The 22,056-nt window shown below is 37.3% G+C and overlaps 2 protein-coding genes across 2 annotated transcripts; both read left to right on the top strand.

The window, feature by feature from the left end:
- Positions 1–8,287: 8,287 nt before the first annotated feature.
- On the top strand, positions 8,288–10,519 carry LOC143583877 (disease resistance protein RML1A-like). The gene is made up of 4 exons (XM_077066062.1): positions 8,288–8,710; positions 8,883–8,948; positions 9,484–9,699; positions 9,764–10,519. The coding sequence occupies exons 1-4, from the start codon at positions 8,288–8,290 to the stop codon at positions 10,517–10,519; spliced, it is 1,461 nt and encodes a 486-aa protein (XP_076922177.1).
- A 7,334-nt stretch (positions 10,520–17,853) lies between these two features.
- On the top strand, positions 17,854–20,049 carry LOC143583878 (uncharacterized). Its single transcript, XM_077066063.1, has 3 exons — positions 17,854–18,345; positions 18,479–19,531; positions 19,645–20,049. The coding sequence occupies exons 1-3, from the start codon at positions 17,854–17,856 to the stop codon at positions 20,047–20,049; spliced, it is 1,950 nt and encodes a 649-aa protein (XP_076922178.1).
- Positions 20,050–22,056: the final 2,007 nt, after the last annotated feature.

Consider the following 22,056-nt stretch of genomic DNA (forward strand, 5'->3'; position numbering starts at 1 on the left):
AAGGTGATACTCGAGTTTGCAAATTGCATAAGTCAATTTATGGGTTATGACAAGCATCCCGAAATTGGTACCACAAGTTCACTTATACACTTACGACCATTGGATTCAAGCAATCTAAGGCCGATTATTCATTATTTACATATCGTCAAGGAGAGACCTTTATCTCGGCTCTCATCTATGTAGACGATGTCATTGTAGCCGGAAATGACCAAGTTAAAATGCAAAGGGTGAAAAGCATTCTGGATGCCAAATTTAGTATAAAAGATTTAGGCCCTCTCAAATACTTCCTCGGAATCGAAGTGGCATGAACCAACGATGGCCTAGTTCTAAGTCAAAGAAAATACACACTTGACATATTAGAAGAAAGCGGGCTTCTAGGAAGTCGTCCGAGTTCATTTCCTATGGAACCAAATGTGCATTTTAGCATCAATGGCGATGACCCTCCTGTGGAAACTACCCGGTATAGACGCTTAGTTGGGAAATTATTGTATTTAACCGTCACACGACTTGATATACAATATGCAACAAACATCCTTAGCCAATTTGTTTCAGAACCACGTCAATCCCACATGGATGGTGTAATCCGGGTATTACGATACTTGAAAGCTACACCCGGCCAAGGTATTTTACTTTCCAACAATGCATCCTTTAAACTGAAAGCTTACTCCGACGCTGATTGGCTAGGATGCCCGATGACACGCCGATCGCGAACCGGGTACTTCATATCTCTAGGTGGCTCCCCTATCTCTTGGAGAACAAAGGAAGCATTCTGTTGTCTCCCGCTGAAGCAGAATACCGTGCAATTGCCGCCACTGTGAGTGAAATTATATGGCTAAGATGGCTTCTTAAAGAGTTCGATATCACTCAAACAGGCCCGACAGAATTGTTTTGTGACAACCAAGCAGCGCGTCATATTGCGAACAACCCCGTTTTCATGAAAGAACTAAACACGTGGAGATGGATTGTTACTTTGTTCGAGAAAGAGTTGTTTCAAATGAGATTTTACCTTGTTCTATTGCTTCATCATTACAACTTGCAGACCTGTTTACGAAGGCTCTTAACGGTGATCGTCTTCGTTTCCTACTTGGCAAGATGGGTGTTCGAGACCTACACACGCCATCTTAAGGGGGAGTATTAAAATAGGGAATTGTTACCATTGACTTACCATTTGAGATTCCTTGTATATTTCTCAGTAATATTGTTTTTCCTTTTTTGCTTAGCTAGATTGGTGGAGTGATTTGTGGACCACCTCTTATATGTTATGTATCTTTGTACTCTTGTAAATCAATTTCAATATACAGAACATATTCTTCCCATCCATAACTCTATACCAATTTCATGAATAGTTGCCTGCAATCTTAATCGGAACCTTAGTCCTCAAGCTTTTGGATCTAGCTAATATACTTGAATTAATTTATTTTTTTCTTTTGAATATCAAGTTATGTATTAATTACAATGAGGTTATAATATATATAATAGTTAAATGTAAATATATAAATTTCACAAACAAAGACATAAAAACATCATTTGAAACCTGCAACTTTTCTTAATACGTTAGTAAGTTGTGAATACTTCGATTAATAAAGGTTCTTTTTCTTTTTAATTTTAAGTTTCCTATTATTTTTATTGATGTCACACATAATGATCCAATTATAAAAATATGAAAGACAAATTCATCCAATAAAAACAAAAAAAAAAAAAAAACTCCATCTTGAAAACCTGTCAATAAATTGAGACATTGGATATTTGTGATGGAAATCTCCAGAAAAAACATTATAATCAAAAGATCGAGTTGATATATTGCTATCTTCTATAGCAGTCAAAGCTGTTAGTGCCTTAGTTGAGTTATGGAATTATTATAAATATGGAATAGATTTTAATTAGATAAGGGTTTTTCGTGTAAGGTTACACGCCTAACAGCACCGTATTCACTTTTCACATTTATTTTATATGTGTCAATTTGTTAGCAATAATTGATGTTATATATATCCACCCTCACCCACCCAACAATTAGGAAATTGTTTATTTTTTCATACACATTAATATTTGTTCAAAATAATAGCTGGAATATCACCCTCAAGCCATTAATAATCAGAAAAATGAATCTTCGTCCAGTTTTGTATGTTTGTATCTTTTCCTTTATCCATAAATATTTGCATGTTCAAAATTATAATTCAATAGCCGACCGTAAACTTTTTTATGTTCATATGTATTTGGCGGTCGGCGATCGCACCATATTAGTTTCATAACTAATATGACGTCATACATTTTCAAACCTAATTTCGTAATTTTATATGTAAGGATTATGAATTTGTTTTGTCTTAACTTAAGTTGAATAAGAGGATTACTTATGTGATTATTCTTGTAAGGATTTTAATAAGAATTTTGACTCTATCGTCAATTATTGAGCTTGTCTGTAAAATCGAAATCTAATACTAGTTGGGTAAAGCAGCTTTTGATCGAGCCCTCTATTAAATTAGACAAAGAAATTAAAATAAAGATATGTTTATATTTAGAAAAAACTAGAAGATCGGAAATTTACATATAGCGGTTTTGAGAAACATGATCAAATACATTTTATTCTTAACATGAAAACGGTGAGAACCAATTTTTTATTATCATTAGGTTTATTTTTATAGGTGTTTGATGCTATTTTTTGTTCGTATTTGATAATTTTCGATTATGAGACCTTATAAGTATTTGCTTATTTATATTATGTTATTATTAAATGTTTTCTTTTGCTGTTATAAGTATTTGCTGGTATATGCTGTTATTATTTTGTTCTTATTTTTTATTCTTTTGTTGTAGTTTTTAGGTTCTTTTCTTATAAGTCATTTTTTATGTAGATTGGTATTGTAGTTGTTATTGTTTCTTACGTTCGTATTTTTAAATAAATTGGCATTGTTTCCTACGTACTCATGTTAAGATCAAAATGTACATGAACCTTCCCCTAGGTTTTGATATCCACATACCTAATTTGAAAGGTGTAATTAGGGTAAGATGACGACAGATCCGATCATGGAAGATTTCCTTGGATGAAGTTTTCCCGTGGACCTGACCCGTTAAGATCATATTTAATCTCTTAGAAATGAAAACATTAATAGAATAAAATAGGGTGTATGGTTCAGGTCAGGGTTTCTGTGGTTAACTTTGACATAAATGCAGGAAGGTTAGTGAAAAAATAACAAGCCTTGGAGTACAGCCTTTCCAGTCAACATTTTACTTCTATCCTATCAAAAGTCACCAATCACATTCTTTTGTGTTTTTTTTCTTTATTAATAACCAATTACATTCATCCTTTCATATTTTTAAAATTTTTTTACTTTACTTAATAATTATTTTAATTAATATGATGGAATGAAACTACACATCTAATTGGAAAAAGCTCTACTACTTACATACATGCCAGTGATATAACATTAAAAGTGAGCTTTTTAAAGCCTACCAATAAAGATGCCCAAAGCGTCATAACACCCACTTGAGCTTTTGTTTAATCAGGGATATTTCGGAAGACCAAGACCAGCTTTGATGCCTTTATATTCCCTTCATTTTCTAACTTCTTGCATACTAAATTTTCCTTCCTCTCAAAAGTCTAATATAGTCATTTCCATGGCAACTACTTCATCGTCTGCCCCAATCCCAAATCGTTCGGTGGCTTCTACTCCCTCATCTATATCATACCCAGATCACACTTATACAATTAAGCATGACATTTATCTAAGCTTCAGAGGTAAAGATACCAGTCATTCTTTTACTGATCATCTCTACAAAGCACTACTCCGAGCAGGACTTGACATTTTTAGAGACAATAATGACATGGAAGGAGGTCGATCAAGAGCTCAACCTGGAAATTAAGACCACAATAATCAATTCTAGAGGTTCTATAGTTGTATTTTCGGAGAGCTATGCAAATTCCAGTTCGTGCCTTGAGGAGCTTGTGTTAATCCTCGAGCAAAGCAGGGAGTCAGATCATTTTGTTGTACCTGTTTTTTACCAGACTGAACCATCAGATGTCAGGAAACAAGGACAAAGTTTTGTTATTGGTGGGTCAGAATGGGCAGTAGATAATGTGAATCGTTGTATGGAAGCGCTAACAGAGGTGACTAAATTGAAGGGCTATGTTTTTAATGGGTATATATGTTCTCTCCTTATTTGATATCATATTTGTAACCTTAAACGATCAATCAGTGCTATTTAATCAGATTATAGTTACATCTACTACACTTCCATAAAATTCTAAATAAAACTGAAGGAAGAATGCTACATTTTCTAAAACTTATTTTTCACTTTGCTCTTAAGAAGTTGAAATGCCATGCTCTGAATGTGCCTTTTTTGGTTCAGATTTAGGTCTGAGACAAACTTTATCGCAGAAGTGATTGAGACAGTGTCTTCTATAAAGCCGAATCATACTTATGCCCTTAGGTATGACGTTTTCTTATGTTTCAGAGGAGAAGATACCCGTTATACTTTTGCAGATCATCTCTACCGAGCATTAATCCGAGCTGGACTTCGTGTTTTCATGGATGATGATGCGATCAACAGAGGTCAAAAACTTGAGCCAGAAATCAAGACCGCAATCGCAGAATCTAGAGCTTCTATAGTTCTATTGTCTGAGAACTATGAGAATTCCAAATGGTGCCTCAGTGAAATTTGCTGGAATCTCGAGCAAAGGAGCAATTGTGAGCAAAGGAGCGATTGCAATCATTTTGTTTTACCCATATTTTATTATGTTAATCCATTAGATGTCAGGAACCTAAGAGAAAGTTTTGCTATAGAAGGTTCAAAAGAGACGGTGGATGAGGTTAGGCCTTGGAGGGTAGCACTAACAGAGGTGGCTAACTTGAACGGCGAGGTTCTTTCAGGGTATACATGCTTTCTCCCTCTATTCATGTTTTTATGTAGACTTCCATTATTCATTTTTAGTGATATAATAGTATTACCTGGAAGAACATTGCATTTCTTATTATTTACTTCTCCTCAACCCTCAAGGTTTCCATTTAATTCAACAATTCACTATATAAACACACCTACAATAATCTCAAATCAAATCACCTACTGTTTGACAAATATCTAGTACTCTAAGAAATTGTTGGTATGAAGAGCAGATTAAAATGCAGGGAATATAATTGAAACAAGGAATTCAAATATGAAGTTTTTGGAATTAATTTGATGATCATACACAGATAGCAGACTACAATATAAAAAAAGAACTCTAGAACTAGTCTTAGGAAACTAACGTAAACTTCCTAAAGACTAGGACTATGAAACAGACTGGGCCGTTGGCCTCTTATTCAAAACAAGTAACATGTGCAGAAATAAAATAAATGTGCATGACCAATTAATTCATCTTTGCTAAACCGGTTTGGGTCATCTTCAATACCCTCCCTTGAGCCAAACTCCATTGACTCCAAGTTGATGCCGAAAATACACAAACTAGCACATCAGCAAGCTGTTGGTTTGTGTTGCAATAATTTAACTCCACAACGTCTTGTGCTACCATATCTCGAACAAAGTGATGTTTTAATTCAATATATATTGATCTACCATTAAGAACCGGATTCTTACTCAGATTGATTGTTGAAACATTGTCATAATAGATTTTTGTAGCTCCTCCCTGATGTAGTACGAGATCAACTAACATCCTTCTTAGCCATATGGCTTGACATGTTGCTGCAATGGCCGATATGTATTCGGCCTCGATACTCGATAAACCACCGTTGTTTGCTTCTTAGAACTCCAACTAACAACCCCACTTCCAACAGAGAAAACATGCGGATATACTCTTCCTATCATCCAAACAACTTGCCCAATCGCTGTCCGAAAAACCGCATAATTCAACCTTGGTTCCTTTCTTGTACCAAATACCATAGCCCACGGTTCCAGAAACATATTTTAAAATTCTTTTTGCTGCTCCAAGATGTACTTTAGAGGGTGATTGCATGAACCGTGACACTTTACTCACCGCGTGACTGATGTCGGGCCTTGTGTGAGTTAAGTATATCAACCCCCCTACCAAGCTTCGATAAACCGTTTCATTCGTATTTTCTGCCTCATCATTTACTTGAAATTTATTATTGGCATTCATTGGTTTATTCTTCACATTACATTCTTCCACTTGAAACTTCTTTAAGAGATTCTTAACATACTTTTCCTGTGCTAGAAATACACCATGCCTGGTTTGTCTTACGTCTAACCCCAAGAAATATTTGAGAAGACCAAGATCGGTCATCTCAAATTCCTTTTTCATACCACTCTTAAATTCAGCAATCAATTTGGTAGATTAACTCGTGCAAATGATGTCATCCACATAAAAGCACACATACATCATCCGATTACCTTCTTCATTCTTTACATACAAGGTTGGTTGATTTTGGCTTCTAATATACCCGTTTTTGATGAAATATCCATCAATTTTTGAGTACCAAGCTCTAAGAGCTTGTTTCAAGCCATATAAAGCCTTCTTCAACCGGTAGACTTTATTTTTATGGCCCGATACTTCAAACTATTGTGGTTGTTCAACATAAATTTCTTCGTTTAAGTCACCATTATGGAACGCCGACTTCACGTGTAGTTGATGAATGAACCAGCCCAATTGAGCTGCCACCTATAGAACAACACGAATAGTTTCAAATCTAGTAACTGATGCAAATGTTTCATGATAATCAATTTCATGTTCGATCTTGTGAGTACCCTTTAGCCACCAAAGGAGCCTTAAATTTTAACACTTCACCTTTAGTCCCAATTTTCGTTTTGTACAACCATTTCAAGCCTGCCAGATTTTTTTAATCAGGTTAATCCATTAAATTCAATAGTTCTATTGTCTGAGAACTATGCGGATTCCAAATGGTGCCTCAATGAACTTTGCTGGATTCTCGAGCAAAGGAGCAATTGCACGCAAAGGAGCGATTGCAATCATTTTGTTTTACCCATATTTTATCATGTTAATCCATTAAATGTCAGCAACCTAAGAGGAAACTTTGCTATAGAAGGTTCAAAAGAGACGGTGGATGAGGTTAGGCGTTGGAGGGTAGCACTAACAGAGGTAGCTAACTTGAGCGTCGAGGTTCTTTCAGGGTATACATGCTTTCTCCATCTATTCATGTTTTTATGTACACTTCCATTATTCAATTTTTAGTGATATAATAGTATTAGCTGGAAGAACATTGCATTTCTTATTATTTACTTCTCAACCCTCAAGGTTTCCATTTAATTCAACAATTCACTATATAAACAAACCTACAATTATCTCAAATCAAATCACCTACTGTTTGACAAAGATCTAGTACTCTAAGCAATGAGAGATCTATATTCAATAATGGGGGATTGGGGGCAATAATGACGGAGCTGTTTGCGTTATCACCGGGATTGTTATTGTGTATACTGAACTACTAATGGAGAAATGAGTGATAGAGTTTAGAAACGTGCTTGTCGAGATCCAACGTCATTGAGATTTGAAGGGCTGGAAACTCATGTGGAGAAAGTGTTTAACTTTTTTTTTTAAAGAAAATACACACTTTTTATGTAATGCCTTTCTTCCTGCAAAAAAAACATTAAATAAATAAAATATATAAATAAATAAATAAAACAGCACTTTTTGAAAATAAAATAAACATCACCTTATTCCGGTTCTTAAGAAGTTGAAATTTCACTCTCTGAATGTGTTATATCTCCCACTTCTCTTGTTCCAGGCCTGAAACAGACTTTATTGAGAAAGTGGTTCACATAATCAGCTGTAAACTAGATCGGAAACAAACACTTGGTTCTTTTGCCACTCTAGTTGGAATGGATACTCGAGCTGCAGTTATAAGTTCATGGTTGACAGATGAGCAATCAACTACTAATGTTCTTGCAATTTCGGGCAAGGGAGGTAGTGGCAAGACAACAATGGCACAATACATTTATCACAGACACAAACACAATTTTGAAAGGAGCAGTTTTCTTGATGTGACTGGAATACGCTATAGAGATAGTCTGCTTTTACTACAAAAACAACTTCTCAGAGATATTTCAGGGGGAATGAAAATAAGGATATACTCTGTTCAAGAGGGTGCATATAAAATTCAGAGGGCTTTACATGCGAGAAAGGTGCTTATTGTTCTTGATGACATTAATGACATGTATATATTAACAGCTTTGTTTGGAACAATGGCACTCCCTACACAGATCAAGATCATAATAACCACAAGGTTTCCACGTATGGAGGTGTTGGGTGCATGAACACAAATTATTGGATGCTCATGAATCAATAGAACTATTAAGTTGGCATGCCTTTGGATGCAAAATTCCAATGAAAGGTTTTGAGAAGCTCACAAGGCAAGTAGCACAATTTTGTAAAGGAGTACCGTTGGCTTTAAAAGTATTAGGGTCTTCTCTATATGTTAGTGATGAATACTCGCATAAAAGAAATAGCATGATAGAAAATTTGATAGGGAGAATGAATTCGTTGCATTCACTGAAAGAAGATTTTGATAGTGGAATCCTAGGTGTGCTACGGAAGAGCCTTGACTCAGGATTTGCGGGTCACAAAGAGTTGTTTATAGATATTGCTTGTTTCTTTGTTGGAGAAAACAAAGACATGATAACAATAGTGGGGGATGACTTGTATGCAAAATATGGGATCGCGACCCTCGTTAACAGAGGCCTTCTTACTGTTTCACGTGAAACCGGCGAACTGAAGATGCATCAAATGCTTCAAGAAGTGGGAAGAAGGGTGTCCATAGATTCTTCAAAACATAGTAGAGTCGTGAATGATGATGAATCTTATCAACTTCTGAGAAACTGATATGTAATATACTTCTTATGTGTATCTAAACTGTTGCTTCTTTCCATTTCACAACCTCATATCTCAACATATTATCTAATTTAATGTCTTTCTCCATTAGGGTTCGCATGAAATTACAGGCCTTGCACTTAACATGCTGAAGGTAAAGGATCAGATGGGATGGGAGGTAGGTCAAAGAAGTAAATTATCGTTTGGTACTAGACAGTATGTATTTACTTTCATTTTCATATGTAGTATTAGTCCGCGGCAGAATAGATATGAAGCCCTAGAGAATAGATATGAGAATCGACATAAGAGATATGAAGCCCAACGGAATAGATCAATGACTGATCGTTTAAGTGTATACGTGTCTAGATGTAGTTGGTTCAAAAACGTAAGGGTGCCAGATCGATCTTTCAAGGAATGTGTTGTTGGTAAAAATGGTCATTATGGTCATTATCCCTTTTACTATTTGTTTTTAGGGAATGAAATTACCAAATTAATCTAGGAAACAGTAGTGTGTCCTCATGAAATTTCATGGCTATATATCCTCTCTTTATGTCATAACAGTTCTTCTGCTCTGTTATCAATTCAACTCCAAATACCTTGGCTTTCAACAGTAACTACACAACTTTTATAGTTGGGGAATTTACCTATAGTTTTAGTCCATTAACATCAGATAAGAGCCATGCTAATCAAGTTACGTCATGCTAAATTTGCAGGAGCTCGAAACAAGTTCAGTTGCAAAGATGAACAACCTAAAATTTCTCAAGCTCAACCTTGTGAAGTTTACTGGGTCTTACGAGAATTTTCCAAAGGTAAGATTTTTGAGCTGGCACGGGTGTCCTTTGCAAAGTATGCCATCTGGGTTATTGATGAGCAGCTTGGTGGCTTTAGATATGCGTTATGGAGACATGGAAATCTTTGAGGCACCCACGGTACATGAAATTCAGTCTTTTGTTTTTTATCATAATTTAAACATAATGGTTATTCTTGGAACAGGTTCTTCATTCTCTGAAGATACTAAATCTTAAAGGTTGTGAGAAACTTAAACGTCTCAGCAGTCTTCACCGGTTCCCTAAACTTGAGACTTTGATGCTCCAGGACTGTATCCAATTGTGCCATCTTTGTAAATCCATAAGATACCTTACACGTCTTTCTAATTTGTATTTGACAGAGTGCATCGATATATGGATGGCTTCATCAGACAAAGGTGACCAATCGTTGCTTTACTTACCCAAGTCGTTGATAGTTTTGGATCTCAGTTGTTGTGACCTTGGGTATAATAATGATGACCATGTTGAATTCCATGCCAAATCATTATTTAACTTGTTTTTATCCCATAATCCATTTGAGTACCTGCCTGGTAAAATTGATCTTAAAATGCTTCGGGTACTCTACTTATTATCTTGTCCAAAACTGAAGTCTCTACCATGTATGCCAAGTACGCTAGTGGAGTTGTATGTCGATGGTTGTACATCATTGGAGAGAATAACATTCGAATCAACTCGTTTCAGTCTCGAAAAATTTTCTTACGAAGGTTGTTCTAACTTGTCTGAAGTTCAAGGCCTTTTCAAATTAGTGCCCATAGCAAACATTGATAACACACATCTGGTTCAACACATGCAATGGATCAAAGAATATGAAGAACATGAGGTGGAGCTGGTAGGTGATGAGATTACTAAAGGAATATATCGAAAAATTCAGGTTCTCTCTCGTAATTTCTCTCAAATGCATTTTATAAGAGCACACACATAGATATATCTGTATCAGGCATACAATTTGTTCAATATATGACTAACTGAATTTTATGTGACGTAGATGTTGTATGAATATGGTATAATGAGCACTTATATTCACGGAATTAAGGATCAAAGCATGCTGACATATGAGTATACTTCATCATCCAATAACATATCCTTTCTTGTACCTTCTCCTATCCAAGGGATACATATAAATTGCTTATACAGATCAACAAGATCCAACTGGTTTTTGCTAGCCAAAGTATATAATAAAACCAAGGGTGGTCATACTTGGATATACAACCCGGTGGTCTACTGCCAACCTAGGGATAATGAAGATGTTTTGTGGTTAAGCTATTGGCCAATTGGAAACATGTTAGATGTTGGTGATGAAGTCCATGTTGAAATTATTCTGGATGGAGGAGTGAAAGTAACTGCATTTGGTGTCAGCCTCAAGTATACGGAATGTGAAGTAGAGAACAGTGATAATAACCCGACACATGGAGATGAAGTGATTGGAGGAGATCTATCTGAATTCGAAGTGACAACAGGAGCCTACTATCTTTGCCGCTGTGATCTGATTGGTTTAGAGACCTCTGATTGGTTAAATCGGATATTTAATGATAACATTCACTATCCAGGTAAGTTTGTGATTGAGCTGTTTTTGGAAGTTTTGAGTTGATTTTAAGCTTCAAATAATGATAAGGGTACTAATTAATATCACAAAATCTCAGTGTCACAAGGATGGAGAAAAACACGTTAGTCACGAATGAGAGGTTAATTAGACTTCTCCTAAGTACGTATACACCTTAATTTTTTTTTTTAATTTGTTTTCATTCCTCGTGAATGCCAGTTATTTCTCTGTGAAATTTGTTTGCCATATAAATAAATATTTGGGATAAAATATGCATTAGTGGTTTGTTTGAACATTTGTAGTGTGATACGGACTATTATTTGGGAGTTCAAGGGCCGGAATGGACATTCTAGAAGACAAAAGTTTGGTGTGTTTAATATGTCTTCTTCTCGTGCAAATGCCAGTAGTATTTATAGATCTGATTTCTTGTCTATTTATGATTTGTAAAGTTTGGTGTGTTTAATCTATAAGGTTTTTAGTTATAAGATTCTCCAGCCAGTGCCACATTCTTTTTTTTTTCTTGAACGGCTTATATTATAAAGAAAGGGGCAATTTCATATATACTCTTACGAACACTAAAAATATCATATATACCCATGTAAAACTAAAAATATCATATATATATATACCCAATTAATTTATAATAATTTAGCAAATGACCAATTTACCCTATCTAATAACATCTTTAGGTTAAAAAAGGAAAAAAACAATCAAAATAATTTCCACAATCCACTTCTTCATCATTAACCTGTTCGAATATTATATTGCAAAGAATCAATTTTGACCAAAATTTACACAGTTGGTGATGCCCGAAAGGTGGACAACCTGAAACGATCTAACTCCAACACCCAGAACGGAAACCGCTATCATCTCTGAAACTCCTCCGATCTGAAATCGCCGTTATTGCAATAAACCGCTATAATCGCCGGTCACACGGAGTTGGTACAAATCTCTCCATTGCTGGTCACATACGGTGGTGATGGCGGTGTGTGCAGTGGATGAAGACAGACGGTGGTGAGGCAAGGCTGGAGAACGAAATCAGTCGCCGGAACTGGTCGGAATAGTTGCCAGAATGATGCTAATACGGTTGTAACAGTTGGAGTTGTAGGAAATTTAGGGCTGTGCAACGGTTCAGAACCGCGAGAACCGGAACCGGAACCGAAAACGAGTGAAAAATAGAACCGGAACCGGAACCTATTATAGTAAATCGGTTCGGTTTCAAAACCGCTAAAGCCGGTTCTTGCTAAGCGGTTCTGGCTAGAACCGGTTCGATAATTTATTTATCAAATGAGTTATGCAAACTTTGCAAATTGCAAAACAAGTTTATACAATTGTATGTCTTCTTTCACGGTAAAACTAGTTTAGATTACAACATGAACATCCGTTATTAAAACCTAAGTGTTGAAGTTAAATAAATTATTAACAACGATAGATTAATGGAAGATCATATCATTTTATATTAAATTACTTTGATAGCTTAAATCAAAACTGATCATGGTTGATAGTTCTTGAACGTAAATAAAGAAGATTTGAATTAAAAAATGATTGAATGGATGCCGGTTAATAAGTTATTCTATAAAAAATGAGGATTGGTAAATTTATTTAAAACATTTTGAATATTCCGGTTATTCGGTTCCAAGTCTAGAACCGCCGGTTTTACCCGGAACCGAACCGGGAACCGTTTAATGCAAATTCTGAGAACCAAGAACCGAACCGGTACACATATTAGCGGTTCTGAGGCACCGGTTCGGTTCCGGTTCCTCGGTTCTGACGGTTCCGAACCGTTTTTTGCTCACCCCTAAGGAAATTAGGAGATTTGGAATTTTGGATTTTGATTTACTCATAATTTAAAAGGATATAATGGTTATTAAGTAAAAATTCATTAAACCTGGGTATATATGATATTTTCATTTTTGGTTTGGTATATATGATATATTGAAAGTTTGGAAGAGTATATATGAAATTAACCCATAAATAAACTAGCCAAGCCAGGAAAGAAAAGAGAACAATTATATAACAATAGAAGAGTCACATTTTATCAGTTTCGATTCAAAGTTGGAGTGAAATGTAGCTGCGGTTGACGCGTTGAATTTTACACGGTGGATGAAGATCAAATAATTTTTAAAAAAAAGATGATCGATTACCATAGGCTAGAATTTTCAATTATGTACTCTGATTAGGGTTTCTCGGGTAACCCGTCTCATCTACAACTCCCTTATTAAACAAGCAACATTGTGGGCTAAGGTTGGTTTAGTTGGATATCAAAAAGGGTGGTTTAAAGGAGATCATAATTAAAGGAACTTAAAAGAAAAAAACCAAGACTTACTTGCTAGCTAAGTGTTCTTAATGGGTAAGTTTTCTTTATTTTATTAGAATTATAATTGATGTAAATTTCGATCTTGGTAATTAAGTTTTGGTTTGCCTGTAAAAGGCATGTAAGGAAAAGTCCATACGCTGAATAACTATAACAATACACTCCATACGCTAATGAACTATAACACAACAGTCCACACACTAATGAGCTATAACACAAAAGTCCATACGCTGATGAACTATACCATAGCAGTCCATACACTGATGCGCTATAACACAAAAATTTACATGTTGATAAGCTATAACACAATAGTCCATACGAAAATCAACTATAACACATCATTAGATTAGTGTCGCTGCGATCGGGTTTTCTGGCATGATGGTGACAAGGTGAGGGTGCACCAATAGTGGATTTTTGTTGTTTTTTTTAATCGGATTATCCATTTAAATACCTGAATCAGTAACCGAACTTTTGGATATCCGAAGGCCTGGACGGATTCGGATATCAATATTCACTATCGAGTTTTTTGGATATTCGATTTTCAGATATCCGAAAATTGGATAATCCGATGTTGAATACCTCTAAATACAAATAATCTAGCTAAGGAAGTATTTCTTGAAAAAATAAAAAAAATGATTTTTACACTTAAAATTTTAATGAAGATTTTTGTTCTATGATCTAGATGTCGTGGTCTAAACAAAAATTAAAGTAATTAGGAGTCTTAGACGCCTATACAAGTACGAGTAAGTAAGGTGCTGAACCAAGAGGAGTAAGTGGTCAGTGTGTTTTGTAACTCATTCTAAACATCATGATGTTTATCAATTTATGAAGATGAAGAGTGCTGATCATGCTAGCAATGATTTAGGAATAAGCGGGTACTTAGAAAAGTGTTCAAAAATAATAAAAAAAAAGCCACACCCAGAGTTCAAACATGTAACTAATCAACAATCTCAAGTCATATATTAAAATTACTTAGCATTTAACAAATCTAGTTTAACTGAATAACTCAAATTGTAAGCATCAACAAACGCAAACACACGACACTGGTAACCAAATATTCCTTGTCGTTGTGACTCAATCACGGGAAAATGTATGCGTTATTAAACTCAAACTAATCAGCAAACCCTATGAAACACGTATCACAACAAATGAAAAACTAATTGTTCAGACAGAAAAAAACCTAAACGACTAAATGTTCAACAATATCAAACATTTTTTATCATAGATTGTCATTCAACATATACAAATAAAGAGTAATTGCAAATATGGTCCTCGTGGTGGAACCCATAACGCAAGTTACAACCCCGTGGTGTCATTTTCGCATATATGGGCCTGTGGTAACCCTTTTATTTCACTTTTGGTTTTCTGTTAAGTCTTTGTTATTAAAACGAAGGATATATCAGTCTTTTCACACACAAACCTAATATAATAATAATAATAATAATAATAATAATACAAATCCCAACCCTTAACCCTTTCTTCCCCACCACTGTTCAAACCCCACCACCAAACCACCCATCCACCCCACACCACCGCCTACCACCGTACAACTTCCGGCAACCTCCATCATCTCCGACAACCCTCCATACTTAAAAAACGTGCACCGGTCATCTGTCCCAACAAACCAAACCCATCAGCGCTTGTTCTTGCCGGTCATCTCCTACAAATAGAAAATGTTGTGCGGTTAAGCTATTTTCCAATCAAAACAAAAGTCAGAACCGACCCTATATGCTCACAAAATATATCAAACATTGGTTAAAACCAAACTCGATTAACCCAATATAATATGAACTCGGAATTGAGCCTGCTTGTCCGATCCAAATAAAAACCAAAAAACGATGATCAAACCGTCTTCTTTAACCAATAAAAAAACTCAAGCCGTTGAAACAAAAAGAAAAAAAATAATAAAACACCTTAACTTTTCTTCTCGACTTCGTGACTTATGCAAACAATTCAATTTGTTGACTTTTGTTATTTGCAATTATTTAATCACAAATCAAAGAAAACCACACAATTATGAAAATTGAGACGGCAAACGTACGCAACCGGAATTATTCACCAATAAGGCCGAGCCTACTACCACCACACAAACTGATTGTTCACCGTTGCCGATAACCAGCCGCACCTCGACGGAACCCAACTTGTTTCCAAATTGTCACCACCCGAACAACCTCCTCGCTGCTTGCTGCCGATAATCACTTACAATCTGATCGCCGACTCGTAATTCCTTAGTCGCCGATCTCCGTTAACTCGATTATCGATTTCTTGAACTTGGCTATGATACCAATTCAAGTCCGGGATCGATAATCAAACGCGAACTAAATGAATAAATCGCGTTTATATTAATCAGAAAATATAACTCAAAAGCTAATAACAATATCTCAAACCCTAACTCGGTTTGACTCTTGATGAACCCTAACTTGATTGCATCTCATTTTTTTTTTACAATCCCTTACTTGGTTTCCCCTACTTATAATGTTAACTCTAACTTAGCTAACAAGAAAACTAATAACCCTAACTTGGTAATTAAACAACCTATTAATAACAACTTTTAATTCTTAGGTTGAGCTTTTAGCTCAGGCCCAACAACTGAGCTAACACACACAAAGAAACAAGAACTGTCGCTTAAAGTGTTAAAAGTCAGTAACAAACAAGCACGATGTGCCGCTGAAAATTGGTAGTGGCGCTGGTTGAAGATGGGCTACGTGTCGCAGAATGAACATGAGTGCCACAATTTGAAGGTGGTTATGGTCACGTTTTCAACCAAATATCCACTTATTAAACCCAAAGTGACGCCAAAACCGATTCGATGTAAACTATACCTCCGAAAACATCAACTATTCAATCCATAACATTAGTTTTATCTATTCAAACACTAATTTGTCTTGCAAATGAATAAAACCCAACTTTTTCTCTAAAACCCAAAAACTCAAAATCTAGGGAACATAGGCTCTTATATCAAATTATAGATACGTTTATCTCTTAATAAAGTGCGAGCTTGATATGAAACACAATCAGATTTGTGAAATATCAATTGACATGGTATTCAATATCCATAACAGAAATAAGATGAAAACAAACAATCTCAACTAACGAACATCATTCCCAATTGATAAAATCCTACGATATTACAATAAGTTCCTGCTAATTTGAATATGTTACAACGAGAGTGATTCTCAAAATGTCTTAACAAAATAGCATAAACCGCCAACCTAAAACGTGCAAATAGACAACTATTTATAGTGAATCTGTATTGTCGCTAAAGACTACCAACACAATGAAGTGTCGCAATTAGTTTGGGCAACAAACCTTGTATTGCTATTAGTTTCTCTGTTAGCAACAATACCACAAAACTTATTTTCTTCGTGTCATCGTCGGTCCGCCTTTATATACACTGATATTAGTTGCCTAATATGAACCTACAGAAGTAACAAAATTAAGAAAAAATGATACTAAGAAGCACTAAGCTTTGAAGAATTATATATAATCGAAACTTTTATGGCATCTTTTGGTTCATTTAAAACCTTATAAAGAGTTAATAATACTTCACTTATAAATAATATCACAAATCATTAAACATTAATCATTTCCATCATGTTTCTATGTTTGCTTCATATCTTTCATATATGCATAAAAATCTAAATCATCATACTTTGGAGCAAGTAATATGTAAATGTGTTTTCACCTATGTTTATGCTTTTGAATAAATAACTAGACGAGTTAGCTTATGATTTTTGAAAAGAATCATAAGCTACCAACTTTTAATCTAAATCACCTACTACACATTGTCATGAATTTAGCAAACAACATTATGATTTTTGAAAAGAAAGAACTACCATGGTACTCAATCGATCAGCCTCAATATAATGTGCTCACACATATGGCATTTCATCTCCTAAGTTCGCCAAGTATAAACGAATATTTCTCCATCCTTGTGAGCTTGTGAGAGGTTGTGATATTAGAGTAGCAATTAAACACATTCATAAATATTTGAATCACGAACTGACTTGATGATACGATCCAGTCAGGCCCAGCAACATCTCAGGCCCAACAACAAGCTGCTATGGAAGGCAGGCCAAAAGAGAAACCCGAAAACCCATCAGATTTGAAGATTGAGCTGCAAGTATCATGTTTCCATGTTTTCCTATTTTTATGCATTGTTTACCTAGTCTTTAGGATTTCGTTTCTGCATTTTAGAAGTAGTGGTGCATGTTTCCCATTGAATAAGGGACGTGGGTTATAACCAAGTCTCCAAGCATGTTTAAATTCTGGTTTTTGCATTGAATGAGATATACAGAAAATTGCCCCAAATTCTTAGTTTCTTCTATCTAATTCTTGGAGTGTTTGCCTACTAAAAAAGGCTACATCAAATGGTGCTTTCATTCACGTTCTCCCCTCCGACATGGCTCCTCGGAAAGACACTTCCTCCTACGACGAATTCCCTCCGTCCGTTACCGATCAATTGGCACAATTAATTGCTATCTCCACTGTCGCTTCTTCCTCCCAAACCGAGATCAAGACTCAATTAGCTGCTCTTGTTCAAGCCACCGGAAATCTCACTACCAATCTCGTTAACCAAATGTCCGACCTATCCAATTCAATCAATGACAACCTCCACCCCGATCCAAACCGCCCAAACCTTGAACGCCAGCAACCACCGGCCCACCAGAATCACCGCCCACCACACCACCCTAAGATCAACCTTCCGATGTTCGACGGAACAAATCCCCTCGGATGGATTTTCCAAGCCGACAATTACTTCACCTATTTCGCCATTCCACCGGCCGACCGGGTTCAGCTCTCAGCCTTCCATTTCGTGGGTGATGCCCTATCATGGTACCAACACCAACAGACCAACAACTTGTTAGGAACCTGGGCAGAATTCAAACGTGAGGTCGAACTCCGTTTCGGGCCGTCCACATATGAAAACCATGAGGCTATCCTTTTCAAACTCCAACAAACCACCTCCGTTCCCGACTATCAAACGGACTTCGAAAGAATTGCTAATCGCATTAACGCTTTCCCAGCAAAAACTCATGAACTGCTATATTTCCGGCCTTAAACCGGATATCCGGGCAGAGTTAGCTGTCCATAAACCCACATCTTACCATGACGCGTGCGGCCTAGCCCGCCTTTTGGAAGATAAACTGCACCAACCCACTAAACCAAAACCCACTTACCAATTTAAACCTTTTACCCCAGCACCCTCCGTTAACCTACCTGCTTCTCAACCATTCCCTAAACCACCACCACCTCCAACCGATAAACCAGCTTCATCCTCCAATCCAGCTCTTCTACCGACCCCACCAAAACCCCTCCCCTTCACCAAACTTTCCCCAGACGCGATCCAGCAACGTCGCAGAGAAGGCTTATGTTTCCGTTGCTCGGAAAAGTATTTTCCCGGTCACAAATGCTCTCCACCTCAATTCCTTCTAATCGTGGACAACGACGAATTTCTCACTGACCAATCTGACCCCACACCTGACCCACAACCGCCTCAATTCATGTCCCTTTCGGACGCCGCATTCTTTGGTATGTCTTCCATCCAAACACTTCGTGTTACGGGATACATCAACGGTACACCGGTCACCGTCCTTATAGATTGTGGCAGCACCCATAATATCATTCAACCACGCATTGCTGCCAATCTTCACCTCGACACCAAACCACTCAATCCATTTGTCGTCATGGTTGGTAATGGAGATTTTATTCACTGCCAAGGCCATTGCCCAGAGGTACCAATCCAGCTTCAAAAGGCCAATTTTATCATTCCATTTTTTATCTTTCCGGTTCAAGGTGCGGATGTTGTGTTAGGGATCTCATGGCTTCGTACATTGGGTTCTATCACAGCAGATTTCTCCGTACCAAATATTTCCTTTGTTCAAAATGGGTCACATACTACCCTACGTGGTGAACCTATCAGCCGTCTCGTATCCCCAAGCTCACTTTCCGCTCTCATTCGTCATGATTCAGTAGCGTCCATCCATATGCTGATCATGGAACCCGAACCGCATGACAAAAAGAAACCTTTACCAACGTCCGACCCACATATCACTTCCATATTAACCACTTACCAAACCGTATTTGATACCCCACATAACTTGCCACCCACTCGCATACATGACCACCACATTCCATTATTGGACCCTAACCAAACTATTAACGTTAAACCGTATCGATACCCCATTTTCAGAAAAAAATCATGACTCAATTGATTGAGGAAATGCTAAAAGATGGTATTATTCGTCCATCACAAAGCCCGTTTTCTTCTCCGGTCTTACTGGTAAAAAAGAAAGACGGAACATGGTGCTTTTGTGTTGATTATCGCGCACTTAATGCAGCCACGGTTCGCGACCGTTTTCTTATTCCCACGATAGACGAACTGTTGGACGAATTGCATGGCTCGACCATCTTTTCGAAAATTGACCTCCGCTCGGGTTACCATCAAATCCGAGTAGCTGAACCGGACATTCATAAAACAGCGTTTCGTACATCCGACGGTCACTACGAATTCCTCGTTATGCCGTTTGGCCTTACAAAAGCGCCATCCACATTCCAGTCGGCTATGAATGACTCATTCCGTTCAGTCCTACGTTGATTCGTTTTGGTATTTTTCGATGATATTCTCATCTATAGCGCCACCAAAGAGGAACACTACAATCATTTGAAATACGTCTTTGACGTTCTTTCACAGAATCACTTTTACGCAAAGGCTTCAAAGTGTGTTTTTGGAGTTTCGGAAATCTCATTCCTGGGTCATCGAATTTCAGATCGCGATGTCGCTCCTGAACCGGACAAAATTGACTCCATTAAATAGTGGCCTACACCCACTTCTTTCACAACCTTACGGGCCTTCCTTGGACTTACCGGTTACTATCGACGTTTTGTTCCTCAATATGCTAAGATAGCTACCCCACTTACCGACATCCTAAAGCAAAAACAGTTCTCATGGACCGCCCACGCATCCACGGCTTTCACCACATTGAAGGAACACATGCAACAACTGGTCACCTTAGCCTTACCCGACTTTACTCAACCATTTGATCTCATAACGGACGCCTCCGGTCAAGCCATTGGATCGGTCCTTTCACAACACAACCGTCCCGTTGCTTTTTTCTCTAAGAAATTATGTCCAACCATGCAAAATCAATCAATCTACACTAAAGAACTTTATGCTATTACCGAGTCCGTACGCAAGTGGCGTCAATATCTTTTGGGCAGCAAATTCCGCATCTTTACCGATCACCATAGCCTTAAACACATCCTTACACAAACCATTCAAACTCCCGAGCAACAGAAATGGGTCACGAAGCTTATCGGTTACGACTTTGAAATACATTTTAAACCCGGTAAGGACAATATTGTGGCGGATGCTCTTAGTCGGGTTGACACACCATCCATGCTAGCCATCTCACATCCCACAGCTTCTTGGTTGGAGGAAGTTAAAACCTATTTCAAATCAAACCCACTAGGCTAGCAGTTGGTACAACAGGTCACGGATGATCCTACATCTTTTCCCCGCCACCTTTTTCGTGACGGTTTACTGTATTTGCACGGTAAAATCATGGTCCCTCCAATCGCCTCGTTAAGGGACAGCCTACTACAAGAATTCCATTCTTCATTCATGGGAGGACATGCGGGTATTCATGCAACTTACAAACGGATCTCCTCATCTTTTACGTGGTTAGGGTTAAAAAAGGATGTCACACGGTTCGTCAAAGAATGCTCAATATGTCAATCCGTCAAAACACCGAACCACTATCCCTATGGTTTACTCCAGCCGCTGCCCGTTCCAGACTCAACTTGGCAAGATCTTTCCATGGACTTCATAACTAACTTGCCATCTTCCAAGGGGAAAACTGCCGTATGGGTCATTGTGGATAGGCTCTCAAAGTTTGCCCATTTTATTTCACTACCACAACACTTTACAGCCGTATCATTAGCCACCATTTTTATGCGAGAGATTTATCGACTTCACGGTCTTCCAAAAACAATTGTTTCCGATCGTGATCCGTTGTTCCTCGGTCGTTTTTGGAAAGAACTTTTCAAGCAAATGGGCACCAAATTGTTGCACTCGAGCGCTTATCATCCGCAAACGGACGGCCAAACCGAAGTGGTTAATCGTTGCCTTGAGAATTATCTTCGCGCCTTCGTTTTTGACAAACCATCCACATGGGAGAGGTACTTATTTCTTGCTGAATTTTCACATAATACAAGTTACCATTCTTCGATTCAGATGACACCGTTTAAGGCGCTGTATGGCCGAGAAGCTGCTAAAGTTCATGATTACACTCCGTGGTCTAACAACAATGCCTCTATCGATGCTTCTCTTACGGATCATCAATCCATTGTTGCTACTTTAAAGGAGTCACTAGCAACCGCACGTGCTCGTATGGTCAAGCAGGCTAACAAGAAGAGGGTAGAAAAAGAGTTCAACGTTGGCGATATGGTTTACTTAAAGCTTCAACAATACCGGCAAAAGTCAGTTCAAGATCGCAAAAGAAACAAACTTTCAAAACGATTTTTGGCCCGTATAAAGTTTTAGAACAGATCGGCCAGGTAGCATACAAGTTGGAGCTGCCATCAACATAAAAAATTCATCCGG

This window comes from Bidens hawaiensis, unplaced genomic scaffold (assembly GCF_021521415.1).
Source record: "Bidens hawaiensis isolate Kalapana, Puna unplaced genomic scaffold, B.hawaiensis_p1.1 tig00032697_1, whole genome shotgun sequence".
NCBI classification, from domain to species: Eukaryota; Viridiplantae; Streptophyta; class Magnoliopsida; order Asterales; family Asteraceae; genus Bidens; species Bidens hawaiensis.

Bases quoted from the DNA above. Each gene is read 5' to 3' on its own strand.
- LOC143583877 (XM_077066062.1), top strand. From the start codon at position 8,288: ATGAAAGGTTTTGAGAAGCTCACAAGGCAAGTAGCACAATTTTGTAAA. The intron at 8,711-8,882 runs GTGTCCATAGAT...TTTCTCCATTAG, and splicing joins TTCAAGAAGTGGGAAGAAGG to GGTTCGCATGAAATTACAGG. The intron at 8,949-9,483 runs GTAGGTCAAAGA...CTAAATTTGCAG, and splicing joins AGGATCAGATGGGATGGGAG to GAGCTCGAAACAAGTTCAGT.
- LOC143583878 (XM_077066063.1), top strand. From the start codon at position 17,854: ATGGCTCCTCGGAAAGACACTTCCTCCTACGACGAATTCCCTCCGTCC. The intron at 18,346-18,478 runs GTCGAACTCCGT...ACGCTTTCCCAG, and splicing joins GGGCAGAATTCAAACGTGAG to CAAAAACTCATGAACTGCTA. The intron at 19,532-19,644 runs GTATTTGATACC...CCCCATTTTCAG, and splicing joins TATTAACCACTTACCAAACC to AAAAAAATCATGACTCAATT.